General features: G+C 38.8%; 1 protein-coding gene across 10 annotated transcripts in view; it reads left to right on the top strand.

The window, feature by feature from the left end:
- Nucleotides 1-19642, top strand: part of KIAA0825 (KIAA0825 ortholog) — a 252673-nt gene that overhangs the window by 68975 nt on the left and 164056 nt on the right. For all 10 annotated transcript variants that reach the window (XM_075526449.1, XM_075526455.1, XM_075526453.1 and 7 more), the window contains 2 exons: nucleotides 7162-7332; nucleotides 17990-18084. In XM_075526449.1, the coding sequence (XP_075382564.1) occupies nucleotides 7162-7332; nucleotides 17990-18084 (266 nt within the window). The remainder of the gene's footprint in view (nucleotides 1-7161; nucleotides 7333-17989; nucleotides 18085-19642) is intronic.

Here is a 19642-nt window from a genome sequence, read left to right as displayed (position 1 = left end):
AATGCTATCAAAAGTCGAAATAAATAGCTAACTGAATTGTGTGTGTGTGTGTAACTTCATCTGCATGAAAACAAATGCCATTTTTGCCGTTTTCTAGTTAATGTTTTTCATAAGTTTATCACTAAACCTGGTTGTTGAAAATTACGAGAGTGCTTACATTTTGTAGGGTGTGTTTGTACTACGTGCTCATCTCGAATTATCAGCATCTGAATCTAAATATTTACTGTTAACCAAATGTCATCATTTGTGCAATGAAACAGCAAAACTCTATGTGCATTACTGATTCTTGACTGTTTCAGCGGAAATTTGTTTCTGAATGTTACCTATGCTCGCTCTATCTAGGTTCTTTTGTAATCTTTTCTGTATAGCTCCTCCAATTGCAAAAGAATTTTCCAGTCTGAGGAAGGAGGGAGAAAAGCAAGAAATTGTGGGACGATGTTGCAAGAATTTAAGGTTTTGAGTGTTTCAGCAAATTAGCATAGGGGACAACGACCCATAACCTGGGTTAGAGTGGATCTTCTGTTCTAAATTATACAACAGCTGAGTAAACTCATTTGGGTTTAGAACATTTGAAAATGCAACTGAAAAGTTTTTCCGTATGGATGGTAGAACTGTACTGGCTTAAATTTACCTAAGAACCTGGATTAATTGTATGTTGAAGAATGCAAGACCCATGGATTTTATGTTAAGGTATTAGAACACCTTTATGAGAATTTTGAGAACTAAATTAGTATTTAGGTTGCATAATAGGCAGGGATAGAACAGAAGCTTAGATTGTTTTGAAAGGCTGTATAAAAAAGTAGATCAGACTTGTTTTGTGCTTTATTATTGATGGATGTTTATCATAACACCATCTTAATTTGGAGGATATGAGACCTGGAGTATTCTGCTTGTTTCATGTATTTTTACATTTTTTATTACCAGGCCTTCCCCCCCACCTCCCCCACCAGTGAATAGCTTTTATTACTTATGGCTGTGGCATTGATGCCTTCACTCAGGGCCTCTCCTCAGGTGTGTAATGTCTACCATGGCCATATTTCATCCTTAGACTTGCCACCATTTGAGGCTTTCCTGCTGCTTTGGAAAGGACTTTGTCACTTTTTTGATGTCATGAGGCTTGGATGAGATCTGAACAGAAACTTGAGATCTAGTGTAGTCCGTCTCTAACCCCTAGTTTAGCAGGATGGTTGATCACCTGGGTCAGAGTGCTCATTCTTACCTCCTGAAGACTAATAGTATGCTTCTGTCCAGATATAACCAGCTAAATGGTCTCTGGTAAAATGGACTACTTCATTCTTCAACAAGTGTGGCATGTCCTTTAGATCTTAGGAAAATTTCTTCAGCTTCAGTCCACTCTGCTAAAGTGAAAGGCCAAACTTGAGAATAAGTGCCCCCAGTTTCTCTGGTGCTGTATGACTGCATCAGCTACCTTAGCACCAGCATAGTCTGGCAAACCTTGCACAATTTGATAGACATTAAATATTAGTTTTGCCTGGGGCTTCTTTTTCTATAAGCAAAGCTCTCTAAGAGTCACCATGTTTGGGTGGCAGACTCCTGCTGCCTGTCATTTGATGGTTGGGATGGTAAATCAGCATGCCAGAGGAAATGAAGTACCCTTTATGCCCCCTTTGCGTCTCTGTCATAGGAAGTCAATAGTAGAGATTTTCTAAATGTAGGGATGTTAAGAGGATGAAAGTTTTGAGCTTATTCCTTTGCTTCCTTCCAGTTTCATGTAATGAACCATCAAGATTTATTTACTTACTCTAAATAAATGCAGTGCAGGTTCAAGTTAATTCAAGTAAAATCTTTGTCTTCTCCACCTCTTCTCCCCTCTACTGCTCAGAAAGGACCACAGTCTAGATAGCAGAAGCCTAAAGTACTTTCTCTTCTTTCCTCTTAGCAAAATAATTATGCTATCCTTGGTGAAGCAGAAGGTCAGTTTTCCAGAAATGACCTGTTCTTCTATGGTTTTAGTCTGAAAACTGAAGTTCCTTAAAGGCTATGCAACAAAGGCCTGGGTGCACTAATGGGCCTTAATGGCCCTGACCAGCCTCTTCTGGGGCCTCCACTATAGCCTGCCCAAGAGACCTATTTCAGCTGAGTCCTGGGTCTTCAGTCCATGCTTGAGCTACATCACAGGTCTTGTGATGTCCATCTCCACCACAGCCATGTCTGTGACTGGCCATGCACCCCATTGATTCAGGCTTCCTGGCTTGAGCTTGGACCTGCCTTATCACCATGGTCCTGCCTAATGATCACTGAACTGTGTCTGACTCTTGGTTACCTTCACCAGACCTGATCCTGACTCCAAGCTGTGAATTAACTTCTGGCTTGACCTCAGATTTGTGTCATCACCATGAACTTGGCTGATGATCTCGACCCTTGGTTGAAACCTGACTATCATCTCTGGGTCTGCCCTGCTTGCCTTGCTTAGGGACTGCAGGATAGGGCCCTGGCTGGCGAGGAACCTGTCCTGATGGCCATATCATCATGCTCTACTCTCTGTCCCTCAGAGAGCAGCGAGCCTTCGGTGCTCCCTGACGCTGTGCTTGGTTGGGATCTTTTTTGTTGTGCCTAAAGATAGCTCATCATACTGGTTTAGGATTTTTATGCTGGCAGATTTGGCCTCCAGAGCAGTTCAGAAATCATCAGTATAGGCAACGGTTTTGTACAGCAGTATTTTTGTGATTCTTGTTCTGCACAGAAGGAAACCTGAAGCTATGTTCAGGAGCTCAGAACCTTTTCTTACTCTCTCTATTTGCTTTGCTCCTGACCTCACCTCTATTTAGAGCAATATTTGCAAAATCGGCTCATTAGCACATTGTCAATGGCTGTATGATCCACTTTGCCTCTCTGTAGCCTCTGCACCAGCCCTTCTGTCCCTTTTCAGAAATTCTTCTCACAAGGTAATGCTTTAACAGGAGGTCAACGTGTCCTGTTGTTAGGAGACACTATGGAGGTCCTGTTCCTGTATGCCTGTAGCTAAAGATTGTGCTGCAGCTATTTCCTTGTACAAGGACTACATGAATTAAACTCAGACATGCAGAAAAAATCAAATTTAGAAGAATGATAGTAGCAAACTGCAGGCAGTTCAGGAAGGAAATTGGTTTGTGCCATGTAACTTACTACATGCTTCCTTCTATTCTGCAATTGGACTGGAATGCCATTGCTAACTCTGATTCGTGGCTAGTGGAGATCAGCTTCATGTATTTCTGGTCACCCTGTGCATGGTCCTCTGTGAATTGTCATGGGTGCTGTCAACAGCTTTAGGTCATTTTCATCACGGAGGGATGTCTCTCTTTCTGTACAATGTCACCTGGGTAAATGAGTTATGCGAGTTCTCTGACCTAACATCATAAGTCATGATCCCTTCATTAACTTTTTCAGAGTTTTTTTCATACACTACTCTGTGAGTAAGGCTGATTTTCCTCCAGACAGGTTCATGACACTAAGACTTTGTTGAACATGTAATATCACAGTGAAACCTCATGTCTATTCACATCTGTCCACATGGAGGCCTGTACTCTTCATGACAGTCTTCTACAAGACTTATAAATCTGTTTCCACATCTTCTCTATGGTATTGCATTGGCTGCTTAACTGTTTGCTGTTACATGGTTCTTAAATGTTTCTGTCCTGTGGTTGTCCAATCAGGTGAATGTCTGAGAAGAAATGCCTTTTCATTCCCCTCTGCTAAAAAATGGACTATGATGTGCTCATTCAAGCAGCCTGGTCAGTGGTGTTCAAAGTTGAATGCTGCCATCAGTATTCTGAAACCTGACATTCTGGGTTGTATATAAGATCTTTCAATCAAACTTGGGATACTCAGGCGTGTGCACACTATTTCGCCATCAGGCGCTAAAAAAATGAGTTGTCATTTCTGGGAGACAATACAACTGTGGACATGGAAATGACCACATGTGAAAGGATATTAACTTCTGGTGGTTGGTGCTGTCCAGTTCTTCCAAATTGCTGTGGATGATACAAGCAGAGTTGAGGTTCAAGCTAACTTCTTCCAAAAGTTGGACTATCCAATAACATGCTTTTTTTATCCAAACCCACAAGAAATAGCACCAATCTTACATAAGAATCAGTCTGTGTCTGTGTTTCTGGCATGCTTATGCTTCTGCAGTTGTAGAGACTGGACTCTTCAGTAAGACCGATGGTTTCTGAGTAAAATGAGATGGAAAAGTGCCTTGCAGTGATGGTTCTGGATAACTCAGGTGAGTAGTTCAAAGATTACTGCTGTGAGTCAAGAGCCTTAAAATCCTGTGAGCTGTGCAAAATAACACGTAACTTTATGTGAGCTGTGCAGGTCAGCAGTTGAGAGCTGTTACTGGGCCAGCACTTGTCCTTTCAAATACCTGTTGCATTGTTACCATCAATTTTGGCTGATAGCCAGGTTCAATGACACATCAGCATGATTTGTGCTGATTGCTGATGTGAGAGTATGTGGCTTGACCCATCCACAGTGTTGTTACAAAAAGCTTGTGTAAGTGATGTGTGAGTCTCTGTCGCATCTGGATCTTTGGTATACTTTCATGTCAAATGTAAGTCACATTACATTTTCTTTATCACAACAAAGCCTAAAAGAGAGAGGACAAAAGGAAATTTAAGAATGGGTTACCCGTAGTATATGGAGCTCTCTATAAATCCCATATAGGTGTTTGTTTGTTTATTTAGTTGGTTGGTTCTTTTTCTCCTTCCAGAGAAGTCTTAGGATCTGGGTCATGTGATGCCTTCTCTGCCTTACAGCTTTGATGCAAGATGATTGTTTAGCCTGCTTCCCCTAGTGTCAGCAATTCTAGGAAAATAATACTTGTTACATGGTGATCACATCTTTCCATTCTGTTTTCTGATGCCTTTATCTTGACCACCTTCTGGTCGCAGGGGTTTGCACATCACTTTATGTTGAATTGGATCGCCATGTTCTCACTGCCCATAGTTTATAGGTTTCTGATGAGTTGCAAACCTGATTAGAGGGATTTCAAGTTCGTGCTTCAGGCCTTCATGAGTGCAGTTAAACCACTGTTCTCTTACCTCCTTTCCTCTTGACTGTGAGGGCTGGCTGCTTATCAGATGAAGGGGCTTATGTTTGTGCCTTTTTATCAAAGACAGAATTTCCTCTACGCTGATCTCCATTTATTTCTTAATTTTGTATCAAAGTTTTATGTCAGCCATGACATTAACCCAATATTCTTCACTACCTTCAAGCATCTAGAAGTTTGTCTATACTTCAAAACCTAAAAGTCTGAAGGGCTTTTCTAGACATTTGTAGAACGTATGTAATACTAAATAGTAAGCCTTTGCTCTGATGGTCATGTAAGTGTTCAGTTGCATATACTATAATATGCTTTGTCATATATTAAAGTGTTCTCTCAACTTCTTAATAGCATGAAAAAAGAGGGCTCTTTGAACTTACTATCTTTGGCTTCCAGCTGAAATTAACTTGGAATGGTCATTGAAAGTAAAAATAAAAGTTTTTATTTTTTTTCTGAGTTTGGTAATATATTCCAACATTATTGTGGTATACCTTTGGCTTCTAGGTCCACTTCCTTTCAGTCTACTGAGGACAATATTGCTTGGGGCGATCAAACAATTGGAAGGTTTCTTTGTTCCTTAAGAGAGGGGGCAGGAGCATCACAAAGTTTTCAAATTATAGGAGACGGAACTAACATTCCATTGATTTTTATGATGTGATTTGTGGTTCTTACATCTTGGATCTGTTATTTCTGTCTGTCTGCAGACTCAGGCAGTCATTTCATGCCAGTTAAACTCAGTTTATATTATCTAGTTTTCAGGTAAAGGAAAAAAAATCTCTGAATACCAGAATGTCTTTTTTTGGAAGTTTAAGACTTAAAATTGGAAATCCAGTGACACAGATATTATTTACTTGTTATTCAGAGAGAAAAGGCACTAACAGGGGCAATTACACATAACACTTTCTTTTGCCATTCTTAGAAATGCAAGGGACTAGCATGACTACATCTGTTTGGAACTTTGAGGAAATTCAGATGTGGATGCAAAACTCACAGTTCAATCTCTGAGGCTGCAAAACTGGAGTAGCAAATTAGGGAATTTGTATTCAGAGCTCAGCTCTGCTACTTAGATCTATGTCTATTTAAAAGTGATTTGTGAATACCTAAAAAAATATGTAGGAACTTTATGGAAAAAGGGAGGTACTGAGTACTTCAAAATTGCAAAGGTAAGAGAGTTTTGACACCTAAAGGTACATTTCAATCAATTTCTATTTGTTTTTGTCTTTCAGAGTTTCCCTTTCAAACTACTCTGGCTCTCACTCTGACACTTTCTACATAAACTGTTCTGCTGATGTTACATCTGCAACAGAACTGCACAGGAACATAGTATCAGCTCACCGCAATTTGCATAGAAGTGCAAATTTGTTACATTTAAAGAAGTTATAAAATTAAAATACTTAAAACCATGTGGCTTGGTAATACTGAATTGGAAACAGCTCACAGTCTTTTTAAGTCTGACTGTGCTCAAATCAGAGTTCCCTGGTTGATGTGACATGATTATATGTTATGATTACAAGTGTTAACCTTTCAAAATAAAATGTTCAGTTTCATCTTTTAAATACCAAATGCTTATAGGTATAATACTTGCTGATATTTGTTCACTGACAGTCTCACTTGTTTTCAAACCCCACATATTTAAAGTTGTGGAGTGTTAGATTGATGTTTCTTTTCACTCAAATGTCATATTCATCAACTGTATTGTGCTAGCAGGTTGTTAAACAGACAAGGTGACTTGCAGAGTGACAGTGTAGTGATGTGATGTCCCAAACCATTAAAAAATAGTAATGACGTGGTTTTTTTTCTTTTGTTCAATCAGTTTTTGCAACACAGTGGTTTTTCTGTAAAACATGGGTGAGAAGGTTTCTGAGTAGATCTATTGGTTGGAAAAAAATCCTAGTTAATGAATAACAAAACCTGGAATTCAGTTGTAACTTCCCAGATAGTTGAGAAATGCCAAAGATTTAGGAAGAACTAATGTAACAGTATTTTATAGTGAGTAAAAGATGCATTATGCTATGATAAAAATGAAATTACTTGATATATTAGACTTCCTTACATAATCGGTTTTGCAGGACCATTTTTTAAGCAATAATAAAAGGTATTTTATGATTTTACTTGAACAGCCTCCCAAGAATACCAGAAAAAAGGAAGGAACTTCTGCTTAACATTATATCAACTCAAATGTCTTTCTCAACTTATCAAACTCTTTTTATTAATGGAAGAAAAAATTGAAGAGCTCTCTGCAGAAATTCTGTTGGTGCCTTCATTTACGGAGAAGAGTAAGAATGTTCAAGGTAATGAATGCTTTTCCTTATTTATTGATTCTACTTTGTGCAAAAGGATAATTTTGTATGATTTGCAACATTAATTACCTAATTTATTTAATCATATTTTATAAACAAGTTTATTACCATATGCACTGAAAATCTCTTTGAAATATGCGGATTTACATTTGAGCACAACGACTTGTGCAAAAGAACTGATAGTTGTGTGTAAAGATGTGATGTACACTAGTTACTGATGGAGAATCATAATGAAAAACTTATCACACAATGTAACATAATAGCTCCTATTGAGTTATCTGTAAAATCCTGTGTTTCATATAGGACAAAACAATACAAGGAGTCTGAATTCTTTGAAACTGTGACTGTTTCTGAACTTGTCTTTGAAAGCTGCCTTTTCAAGAGAGAAAAACACTGACTTGAACAACTAATTGATCTTAGTATACATGGCAACTAAATGTTTTAGTATATAGTCCTGCTTAAACTATTGATCTCACAAACATTTACTAATATGTACTGTGTTTACTATCACACTTATCCCACTGGCTCCAGTGGGTATTTTATAGAAGTAGGCTCTACATCAGAAAGTAAACTGCTTCACAATCAAGACTCAAGTTTGCATTTGCTTTAGATTCCAAGCTCACGCTCTTTTTCATCTAATTGCATTCATGTCATATGAGGAGAACCTGAAATCCTGAAAATTCAGGTGAATAACACTGTCCAGGTCACAGTATGCTCATAAATGTTCTTCTACTCTGCTATTTCTGCCAGTAGAGGGATTCCAGGTCACCAGAGAGCAAGTGGTTTCAAGAGCTTTGATTATATTGCAGGAAAGGATCAGACCAGAAATGAGGCCAGGCTGCTTAGGGAGAGAGGATAGGTGGAGTCAAATATTCAGTATCTCTGTAGTCAAGCTGCAGGCGGAGAAGAAAGGTGTTTTGGGAATGTGGTCTTGGAATGCTAAATTGATAAAAAATTTAAAAAAAAAGATGAAATAAGAGTTCTGAGGCACACATTTTGTTGATGGATTCTTCACCTGAAATACTGACATTCTGAAATAAAGAAATACAGGTTAACCTATGTATTTTTAGAATATACATCAAAGCTCAAATAAAATTTGCATTCAGGTTCCGTTTTTGTTATTGGTTTCAATGTATTTCTGCCTCCTTTAATCTTTCAGTTTTACTAGTTCTCAAGAAATGTTAAGCTATTATATGCTATGTGTTACTTTTTATGGCCTTGATCCTAAAATAGGTGTTACAGTAAACTTCTTATAGGGGTAATGTGGAGGATAGGATATACATTCAGTAAGGGTAATTTTAAGTGTTCTTTTTATTTGTATATTCTGTGCTAAAGTGTAAAAAAAATTGAAAAACTCTTGAACGGGAAATTTATTTGACATGTTTAACTAACTAAACTCTACGACATGTGATCTCCAATACTTCAGAGAACTTAATGACTGCAACGTTAACAAGAAATATTTTACTTTCCAGGAAGTGTATTTAGGACTTTATCCTGCAGGCATTTCTCCAAGCTTAATTACATTCAGAACTGTTCCTCAAAAGTGTGTTAAACCGCCTTCTTTGAGGAATATTCTTTTAGATTAATCATGTCTATAGCAAGTAGATTCTTAAATGGTACCTCTACTTAATCAAATCTGAATGGGGAATATTACTAGATCGTGTTGTAGGGCACAGTCTTCTGGGTAGAAGGCCTGTTCTAAAGAAAACATAAAATCACTTTTACCCCAAAACACAGGTGAAAGTAAATCTTTTACAGGTGATGTTAGTGAAGTCATCAGACATACCTTTGTTTTTAGTGTTGCTGTTCTGATCAGGTGGTTTTATTCACAAAACTTTGCTCAGTTATATCAGTTTCGCGAGAATACCTGAAGAGAAGGCATGGCCAGAGAAATTTTTTAAAAAGCGTGGCTAGAAGAAGGGTTCATTGGTGTTATTTTCACTTCATATTGTCAGAAATCTCAGTTGTAGTGATGAAGTGAAAGATGATTTGATATGGGAGAATGAGAGCTATGTTCCCAGTAGTTCCAGGTTCTGTTAAGTACCAAAAGGGATTTAAGATTTTCTCTGTTAATGTCCTATTTTGGGCTGACAATCTTATTTTTTCCACTAATGAAGGCTGAGTTTTGGTAAGAAGGATTTATTAGAATCCTTGCTTTATTTTCATCAGAACGCATTATAATATCTGACTAGAAAATATAATGGCTATCTTCTGTACTTATTTAGAAGCCTTCTTAGTAGAAATCTTGTGTAATTTAACGGATTATAGAGTGCAGATCTGTCCAAAGCAGCTTTAAATTAACTCAGGTACCAGTATCAGGTTTACAATGCAGCACAAGCTGCAGAACCAGCCTAAGCAGCAGAGCAAATTAGCCCAGATTGAACCGTGTGCTGCTGTTGCTAGACAGTTACCTGTCCTCTCTCTCACTGGTTTAAAGCTAGGTTGGGTGTATCCAAACTACCCTGCAGTCAGTGCAGTGGAGGAATATCTGAAGTATCAGTCCTCTGCAAGTAGTACTGCTGGTAAATTAAGGGAAGCTGGCCAATTCATAAAAGGTAGGCTAGTATCCAAGTGAGCTAAAGTTTCCCTAGGCATCACTTAGATTGGAACCTTGCACTTGCTTCTGTTTCTTTTTGGTTGCTTTTAGTATTCACGGGAGCCCTTTTATCTGTGTAACTCATGCAGAGATGCAACAAAAATAATGATTTTTCATGTGCTTGTGTCAAGTGTTGTGTTTATGTGTATAGCTGTTTCAATGGCAGTTTTAGTTGATTTTTGCTCAGCATATCCCATAGTACTTCAATCTTGATATATAGAACGTGTAAAGTTCCATCAGAAACAAAGTAGTTCTTTGGATGGTTCCTCTTTTTAAATTTTTTTTTGTCCCAAAGATGGCTTCTGAGTTTTAACTAAACCAGACGGTTTCTTGGCCCTCATTTTTCCCTAAACCCAGCAATGACAAAGAGCAATGGCTGCATAAATTGGATGTAAGAAGAACACTTAGGGTTTATCACAGAAGAATCAAAGATTTCATATCTTCTGACAGATTGTTTGTACTCTTAGGGGGTCTTAAGAGGGGTCAAATGGCTTCTAAGAGTTCCTTAGCTAGATGGTTAAGGGATTGTATTAGGGAGGCGTATGTAGTTAAGGGTAAAGAGGCTCCCAGGGTTTGTAAAGCTCATTACACTAGGACTATAGCTGCTTCTTGGGCGGAGAGGTCGAAGGCTTCCACATTGGAAATTTGCAAGGTGGCCACCTGGGCTTCTCTTCATACTTTTTCATTGCATTATCGCTTGGATGTAGTCTCTTCTGCGGATTCTGCTTTTGGTAGGAGGTTGCTTGTGAACCAAAAAAAGAACAGTGAAGAAAAGAAAGACATGTAGTTCACAGTTCTAGCTGGCAACAAGACAAGTTTCTTTGCAGTGTGCACAATGGAATCCTATGAAGACCAATTTAGGTGGTTGAAAATAGATGTTAGAGGGAAGTACTGCCTACCAGTGTTCTCTGATGGTAACCCCATGGCAGACAATAGCACCAAAGGAAGCAGTGAACCAGAGTGAACTCTGTAGGGAGAAGGATGTAGAGAGTTTTTTTAGGTGATATGGATAGTCGTCTGAGTTCACTTTGAGAGTTCTGTATCCGGCATCTTCTGGAATATATTCAGAATCTTCATTTTCCCAAATTGTTTTGCATAGATTGAAAAAAATTCTATGAATTGTATTTTCCACTCTAACTTCTTTTCACTATTCTCCATCCAGTTCTTCCTGATTTTATTTTTTGACTTTCCTTTACCAGGCCTAACTTAGCATGTATTCCTCAATGAGCAGTATGTACGTGCCAAGTTTTGTGCTTGTTTTCAAATTATATTTGTGTTATCAAGGCACAATTAAAAAAAAAATGTAGTCTAAATACACATTTTATCTACTACCAGTGTAGTGTTCAAGTTTTCTCTTAAATCAAATAAAAGGAGAAAATCATTAAAAGTTCTTGGACAAAAAAATGATGATGTGGTTTTGTTCTATCCCTGACCTTTAGTGTGGCATCTGAACAAGACTGCTACTCTACCTTTCTGCGGAAAGGTATCCATATTTTTCTAACAATTACAGAACATTTATTCTCAGTGTTGCATAACCTCGCTTCATTCTACTACAAGCAATAGGTTTCAGAAAATTAGAGTAACCACCTTCTATCTTTTCTTGACTAGACATTTAACCCTTTCTTCTGCAGGTATCTTGTCACGCCTACTGTGATGAGATAGTCTACTTCTCTATTTACATTCAGTTGAAATTCCTGAGATGTTCTGACATACCTAGTACATGCAGCATCACAGGGGTTGTCTCTTTGAAGAAATCTGGAACATTCAGCTGCAGTCAAGGGTTAAGCAGGAGATTTTGGTTTAGAATCCTGCAAAATTGCATTCTCTTCCCATCTTTAAGGTAGATTTCTCTTCCCTCTGGCTTTTCAGAAGCCTCTTGTTGAGACTTTTAAAAAATCAAAAACATCTAACGTACTTTCATCTGTGTCTCACTTTTTTTTCCATTCCAGTGAGCAAGGTGAACTTTGGACAGATCAGATAATGAGTACCAAGAAAAGCTTTTTCCAATGGAGCTCTTTGAAAACACTATGGGCAAAGTTGTCAAGCCCTTAGGTTTACAAGCTTTGCCTCAGGGGACTGGGAAGATTTGCAAAGGTCTTGCCTTCACAGAATAAGAAGAAATCCTTTACTCTATATCCATTTCTGGAAAGTGTAATAAAAGGAGTGTGGAATCAAATTTATGAGGTGCATCCTCTTAATAGACTTTGAAGTTGTAAAGATTCAAGAAAGATGGGTGTGATTTTTGCTTTGGTCTCAAAGCAAGACGTTCATGTAGGTTCTTTAAGAAATATATAGCTTCAGCAGATCAATCCAAAGTGAAGATGGAATTTACACTAGGAGGGAGTTTGATTTCAGATGTACGTTTTCTGTATTTGTATTATTACAGTTTGCTCTGTATAGTACAACAAATAAAAAGTCCATTATTGAAGATGGAAAGCAGGAGGTTTTTTAATCTACAGCTAGTCAAATATTTTTTGTTTCTTCTGCTTATTTATTTGTGGGGGAGTGGTATTTCCCATTTCTGCAAGACGTATTCTTTCCGGTACAGTTTCAATAAAAGTTCTGGCTGAGCCAGCTGAATCCAACTAGTAAGCCACTTTGATGGTGCTGTTACTTATCTTATTCACAGTTAGTGAGCTGTCATACAAAAGCTTTCCTTGATGCCTTGCTATTCTATGCTGCATGCAAGATGATGTCACAGTGACTGTTCTTATGACCCTAAATGCTATGAAAAAAATAGGAAAGCTGTGGAATTCTGGAGAAAAAATAATTTAATAGAACTTCTTATAAGGAAGAACAAGAATTATATTAACAATGCAAGAGGTCTCACTGTCATCATCATTACAAAAACAGAAAAATACTGAATTGGAGAAAAAATTAAATACATTGAAGATAAAGGGGACATAGGGAAAAAGATTTGCTTTAAAGAGAAGAATAATCCCAGACAAATTTTAATATACGTAAGAGAAGTTGGCTGAAGAGTTTTGATTTTAAGTGAAGCGCTTGATATAATCTTGTTTTGAATACTTACTGTCGAAATGGTTCAAGCTGCCTGGCTGGTAAACTGAAGGACGTACACAAAGTATGAACAGTTTATCGAATTTGTAGAACATAAGCTTGAAGAAAGAAATAGCAAGCATTTGTGATTAATCCAATCTTCCCTAATAATCAAGAACTGTGGAGGTGTAGAATATGCCCTGGAAAGGGAGCAAGTATGAAAAACTGAGAAATTTTCCTTCAGCCTCCATCTTCTTCTTTCATGACATTTGCTTCTTTCTGCTCTCTTTCTGCAAATTCTCTCCTCTAAGCAGCCATATGAGAAGGATCATATACATTTCTGTCTATCTGTGCAAACAGTTTGTGGTTTGGAATGTGGGAGAAGAAAGGAGTCAAAGAATTTGTGTAGAAAACTATGGCTGTCTAGGTAGGGATGCTTCCTCCATCCCATTACCTCCCTGTCTGCAATGGCAAACTAATTTGGGCTGAGTAGCTTCACTACAGCAGCAGTACCAGTGTCTTTAATAAAGCTGCACTTTTATTTCCCAGGGGAGTTCGCTGATTAGGGCAAGACAGTCAGAAGACAAGTGAAGAAGTAGCAGGACAGGAAGGGGGTAATTTGATATATATCTCTGTGGAAACAATGTCTGACAGGAAGGATGTGGTAGCATCCGAAGTGTGGAGGCTTTGTGGGGGCTGTGGCTAGTGTGCAATGATCAATGAAAAGCATGAAGGGAGCCCTTGCTTGCCTTGGTTAAATGGTTAAATGGTTAAAGCCCTTGGTTAAATTGAAGAAGATTAAGGCCACCTTTACCTAGATGAGATATGGGAAAAGCAAAAATTTGGGAAAACAAAGGAACTCAGTAAAAGATGGGAGACTTGACCTTGGAGCTTCTTTGGTAAGACCAGAAAAGGTTTTATATGTGTGTGAGCCTGCATGCACATAGATAAATGTATATGAATATAGGGCAAGAGTGCCCAGGCTGTTAGAAAAGGAGGTGGGGAGATCTAGTAGAACCTGTTAATTTAAAGATGAAGGAGCCTTTAAAATGACTGATGCTGGCGGAAGCATAATTTGGCTCTTCGCCTCTGGTCCTGGAGACACAAATCTACCATCAGCTAGATACCTATTTATCTCAGCTGTGGGGTCTTAACAGGTAAGGCAGCAATTCCACGAATATACAAGGATTTTAGGTTAAATGTTAAAGGTTTTCTTTAAAGTCTTGATATAAAAAATTACAAATAGCTCATCTAAGTAGTGACAGTAAGAGAATGTGAATGTATAGATACTCAGTTGTGCTTATAGTTTGAATCAGATGTTATCTATAAAAAAGGAGAATTGCAAGGAAAAACAAGGCAAATTTAAGGTGGAAAGCACAGAATAAAAAAGAGGGAAAATACCCAGTCAGTTGGGGTTTTTTTTCATTCTGGAGTAATTTCTAAAGAAAACTGTAGGAAACTTCATCATAAAATACATTAAAACATATTGACAAAAGCAGTAAGTTTATGGTGCTGTCTGTAACATATGTTGAATGATCAGCGAGCTAGATGACCTGGTTAGTCTCTTCTGGTTTTACATTCTACCATTTTATCTTTCATTTTTCACAGCTCAAATCTGTTTTTCCCTGACGTCTTTTGAAAATGCAAACGAAAACAGTGCTTGGGAAAAAAAGCACAAAAACCCTGCAGCTTTAGAATGCTGTATAGGTGTATGAAAAGCGGAGTGTTCATTTTCAGAGGGTGAATTGTTTAAGGGAAAGATAAAATCCACTTTGGGTAAATGAAATCCTATGTATGTGCAAATACTGGGTATTTCATAGAAAGAGAAAAGCTCTTTAAACCTTGGCCGTGTGTACCACCAATAGCTTCAGGTGACTGAAGACCTGTAAGTTTATGCTTAGAGGAGAATCTTTAACAATGCTTTACATCACCCAATTATTTAAAACTTCTTGGTTTTAATTTCACATGAGTTACATTAAATTAGGAATATCTGCACCTGTGTTGTTTACCAGCTTTATGCTAGGAGACAGATTTTTAAAATACCGTATTGTTTGGTTTTATTCTCATATTCCTTTTGAAACACAGACTCACAGAATCACAGAATCGTTGAGGTTGGAAGGGACTTTGGAGGTCATCTGGTCCAACCCCCCTGCTCAAGCAGGGTCATGTACAGCCAGTTGCCCAGGATCATGTCCAGACAGCTTTCGAGTATCTCCAAGGATGGGTACTCCATAGCCTCTCTGGACAACCTGTTCCAGTGCTCAGTCACCCTCACAGTAAAAAGGGTTTCCTGATGTTCAGAGGGAGCCTCCCGTGTTTCCATCAGTGCCCATTGCCTCTTGTCCTGTCACTGAGCACCACTGAGAAGAACCTGGCTCTGTCTTTGCACCCTCCCTTCAGGTATTTATATACATTGATGAGATTCCCCCCGCCCCCGAGCCTTCTCTTCTCTAGGCCAAGCAGTTGCAGTACTCTCAGCCGTTCCTGATATGTAAGATGCTCCAGTCCCTTAATCATCTTCACAGCCTTTTGTTGGACACTGTCCAGTATGTCCATGTCTCTTGTACTGAGTAGCCCAGAACTGGGCACAGTCCTCCAGGTGTGGTCTCATCAGTGCTGAGTACAGGGAAAGGATCACCTCCCTGCTGGCAATACTTTGTCTAATGCAGCCCAGGATGCCATTAGCCTTCTTTGCAGCAAGGGCACATTGCTGGCTCATGTTCAACTTGGTGTCCACCTGGACCCTCTGGTCCTTTTCTGCAAAGCTGCTTTGCTGCTGGGTGGCCCCAAGCATATAATGGTGCCTGGGGTTGTTCTTCCCCAGGTACAGGACTTTGCACTTCTCCTTGTTGAAATTTTATGTGCCCATTTTTCCAGCCTGTTGAGGTCTCTCTGGATGGCAGCATGACACTCTGGTATACCAGCCACTCCTCCCAGTTTGGTGTCATCTGCAAACTGCTGAGGGTACACTCTGCCCCATCATCCAGATCATTAAGGAAGATGTTAAACAGGACTGGACTAGTACTGACCCCTGAGATAGATCACTAGTTACTGGCCTCCAACTAGACTTTGTGCCACTGATCACCATGCTCTGGGCCTGACTAGTTAGCCAGTTTTCAACCCACCTCACTGTCTGCTTATCCAGCCCATACATCAAGAGCTCGTCTGCAGCTTTTCCCATAACAGGATCTTACGCAAAACAGTGTCAAAGACCTTACTGAAGCCCAGGTAGACAATACCCACTGCTCTCCCCTCATCTACCAGGCCAATCGTTTCTTCATAGAAGTTTATCAAGTTGGTGAAGCATGACTTCCCCTCAGTGAAGCCATGCTGAGTACTCCTGATGAATTTTTTTCTGTAATGTGCCTGGAAATGGTTTTCAGGATTAACTGCTCCATCACTTTCCCAGGGTTTGAGGTGAGGTTGACTGGCCTGTGATTCCCTGAGTCCTCCTTCTTGCCCGTCTTGAAGTTAGGAGTGACATTTGCTTTCCTCCAGTCTTTGGACACTTCTCCCAGTTGCCATGATTGATCAAAGATTATTGAGAGTGGCCTTGCAATGACATCTGCCAGCTCCCTCAGCACTTGTGTGTGCACCCCATCAGTGCCCATGGACTTATGTATGTCCAGTTTGCTTAAGTATTCCCAGACCTGATCCTTTTCCACCAAGGGTACGTCTTCCTTGCTCCAAACCTGTGGTCTCTAGGACCTGGGATTCCTGAAGGCTGGTCTTGCTAGTAAAGACTAAAGCAAAGAAGGCATTCAGTACCTCAGCCTTTTCCATGTCTATGTAACCCCATCCCCCATCTCATTGAGCAATGGGCCCACATTTTCCCTAGTCTGCCTTTTGTCACCTGTGTACTTGTAGAAGCCCTTCTTGTTGTCGTTGACATCCCTGGCCAGATTTAGTTGCATTTGGGCTTTAGCTTTCCTAACTTCATCCCTGGATGCTCAGACATTGTTTCTGCATTCCTTCCAGGTTACCCGTCCTTGCTTCCACCCTCTGTAGGCTTCATTTTGTGTTTGAGTTTGTCTAGGAGCTCCTTGTTCATCCATGCAGGCCTCCTGGCATTTTTTTTCCAACTCTCTTGAGCTTGGAGGAGGTGATTCTTGAATATTAACCAGCTTTCTTGGGCCCCATTTCCATCAAGGGCCTTATCCCATGAGACTCTTCCAAGTAGATCTTTGAAGAGGCTGAAGTCTGCTCTCCTGAAGTCCAGGGTTGTGAGCTTGCTTTTCACCTTCCTTCCTGCCCTTGGGATCCTGAACTCCACTATCTCGTGGTCACTGCAGCCAAGGCTGCCTTTGACCTTCACATTCCCAACAAGCCCCTCCTTTTTGGTGAGTATAAGATCCAGCAGAACACCTCTCCTCTTTGACTCCTCTATCACTTGGAGAAGGAAGTTACCAGCAGTGGACTTCAGGAACTTCCTGGATTGCTTGAAACGCTGATGAAAGTGATATCTACCCCAGATATTAGTTTGTCCTTGTCAAAACTGGGGCAATATTCCCATTACTCCAAGATTTATGACTGAGCTTTGTACCACCCTTCCTAAGGAGCTTCACTTGCTCTTGTTCCTGTCACCATCATTTTGCCTATAATAACTGTACTAATTAACTGTCTTTTTATTCGTATCATATTGGCATTTCCAAATAAGTAAAAACTATAAAAATACATTAGTGTGCAATTCATATAATTTATTGAACAAAGAATAGAAATTAATTTCTACACAGCTGTTCTAATGTTATCTGTTCTCCCTAGGAACAGGTGACTGCACAATCAGTATAAAAATGAATTAATGACAAAAGAAACTATATTTTACACATTATATGTGCGTTTGTATAAAATATGAATACAATGGGATGTGGATTTCATCATGTTATATAAAAGGAGCTGTGTATAACCTGAATTTGACTTTATCATAACATTAGTATTCCCCTACATCTTGTTGAGGGGTTTTTTATGCTTCATATAGATATATCAGAAGGTGTTGTAGGCTGCTGACTTTTCTACAGAATTAATCTTAACTTTGATCCCTTTTATCATACTGTGCAGGAGTTCTGAAGAAAGCTAGTGGGGAGCTTTTAATAGGAGAAACTAGAGCAAATGAAACCAGTGTGCTTCCTGAACAGTTACTTCAGGTAGAAGAGGTGAGTATGAAAAGAGTCTTACACTTTGTAGGGGATTTTCTTTTGTCTGTGTCTTCAGTGTAGTCTGTCACCATGTTCATTATAAACACCTATTGCCATAGTTTCATTATTTAGCTACTGCAATTAATTTTCAGTGCAAAGTCTCAGTGAAGATCGAATAAAATCTTCTGCCATTTGTGAAGAAGTGGTTGTTATTTAAGATTTAATAACAGAATGGATTTAATGTCAGAAGTATAAGATACCTCATAACAAAACAGTAGAAAAATGCTAAAACATGATAGCTTTCTTCGCTATGAAATATATTCTGAAATATAGCAGAATCTTAAAAAAATCTATCAAGTTCTTAGCATTTGATCATAATGATGCTTCCTATAGGGATAAGTACTCACATGATGTCCGGTTTCTCTGATGCCAGCAAACTACTGTGTAGTAAGACTATGCTTTGTAGAATGTACGTACAAGATTAAGTTTTAGTCTGGCTTCCATTTACTACCAAACAGATTTTTATTGTTGAATTTATGGGACTTAAATCTCTAACAAGTTTCATACTTTGCCATAGTGGAATTTAATTTCCTAATGGCTCAATTTTAATGCTGAAATGACTTTTTAAAGTGTACTTTGAATCAGTTTGTGAGACTAATGTTCCTATACTTGTAGACTACAAAGAACAATATTTTGAGAAGATTGAGCTCTACTTGACCCAGGACCAAAAAAAAAAAAAAGATGGATTGCAAAAATGGGTTTCTGTGGGGGCTGCCTCTTGTGCTCACTGGAATTGAGCGTTGGGAGTGGGGAAGGGGAAAGGAAGGAGGAGGCAACTTCTAAATTGGAGTAAGCTGGAATGGCTGCACTTCATAGCCCTTCATTGTCTTCCAATTTAGTATTATAGCCGCAACTTGTTAGGAATCCGTCTTTTCTTTTCTCCTACTATGCCCTCATAGTGGGGATCTTTACTGTACATCTTACGTCATTAAAATATTTCTCTTACATTGGTGCAATTCTCAATTGGCAACTTCTGGTAAGGTTTAAGTCTGCTGTATGTCATATGAGCAATACAAAGCAAGATTAGTGGAAAAGTAATGATGTCCTACTGTGTCTACTTGTCGCAACTGTTATGCTTCAGATAACTTCAGAAGCCTCTGTTTACAGAAGGCAGGGAACTGATGTAAACCATAGTAAAAGCCAGCATTGGCTAAAAACTAGAAATGTCTATTTAAACATTTTAATCTTTGCTAAATCCAGCTCTAGAGAAGTGAAATCCGGTGTGGCTGTGTTAAAAACAGTTTCTCTAAATGTTTTCCATTAATATTCATGGTTAGTAGCTTCCAGTTGTTACCTTGCAGTGAAAATTATTACAGGGTATTCATTGCTGGATTACTTGTTAAACTGTTGAAAATGCTTATAAATGTATTTGACTTTGTTAAATAGATTCCGTTAAAGATTATATATAAAGTAAAGATGAAGCATGACTTTTAAAAAGCAGTCTTGTTTAAACAGGTTTTTTTATAAATTTGATGACAAATTTAATATTGTTATGCATGTTCATTTTTGTTCAGTG

This window comes from Mycteria americana, chromosome Z (assembly GCF_035582795.1).
Source record: "Mycteria americana isolate JAX WOST 10 ecotype Jacksonville Zoo and Gardens chromosome Z, USCA_MyAme_1.0, whole genome shotgun sequence".
NCBI classification, from domain to species: Eukaryota; Metazoa; Chordata; class Aves; order Ciconiiformes; family Ciconiidae; genus Mycteria; species Mycteria americana.
Note: the sequence above shows the minus strand (reverse complement) of the source record. Positions and strands in the feature narration are given on the sequence as shown.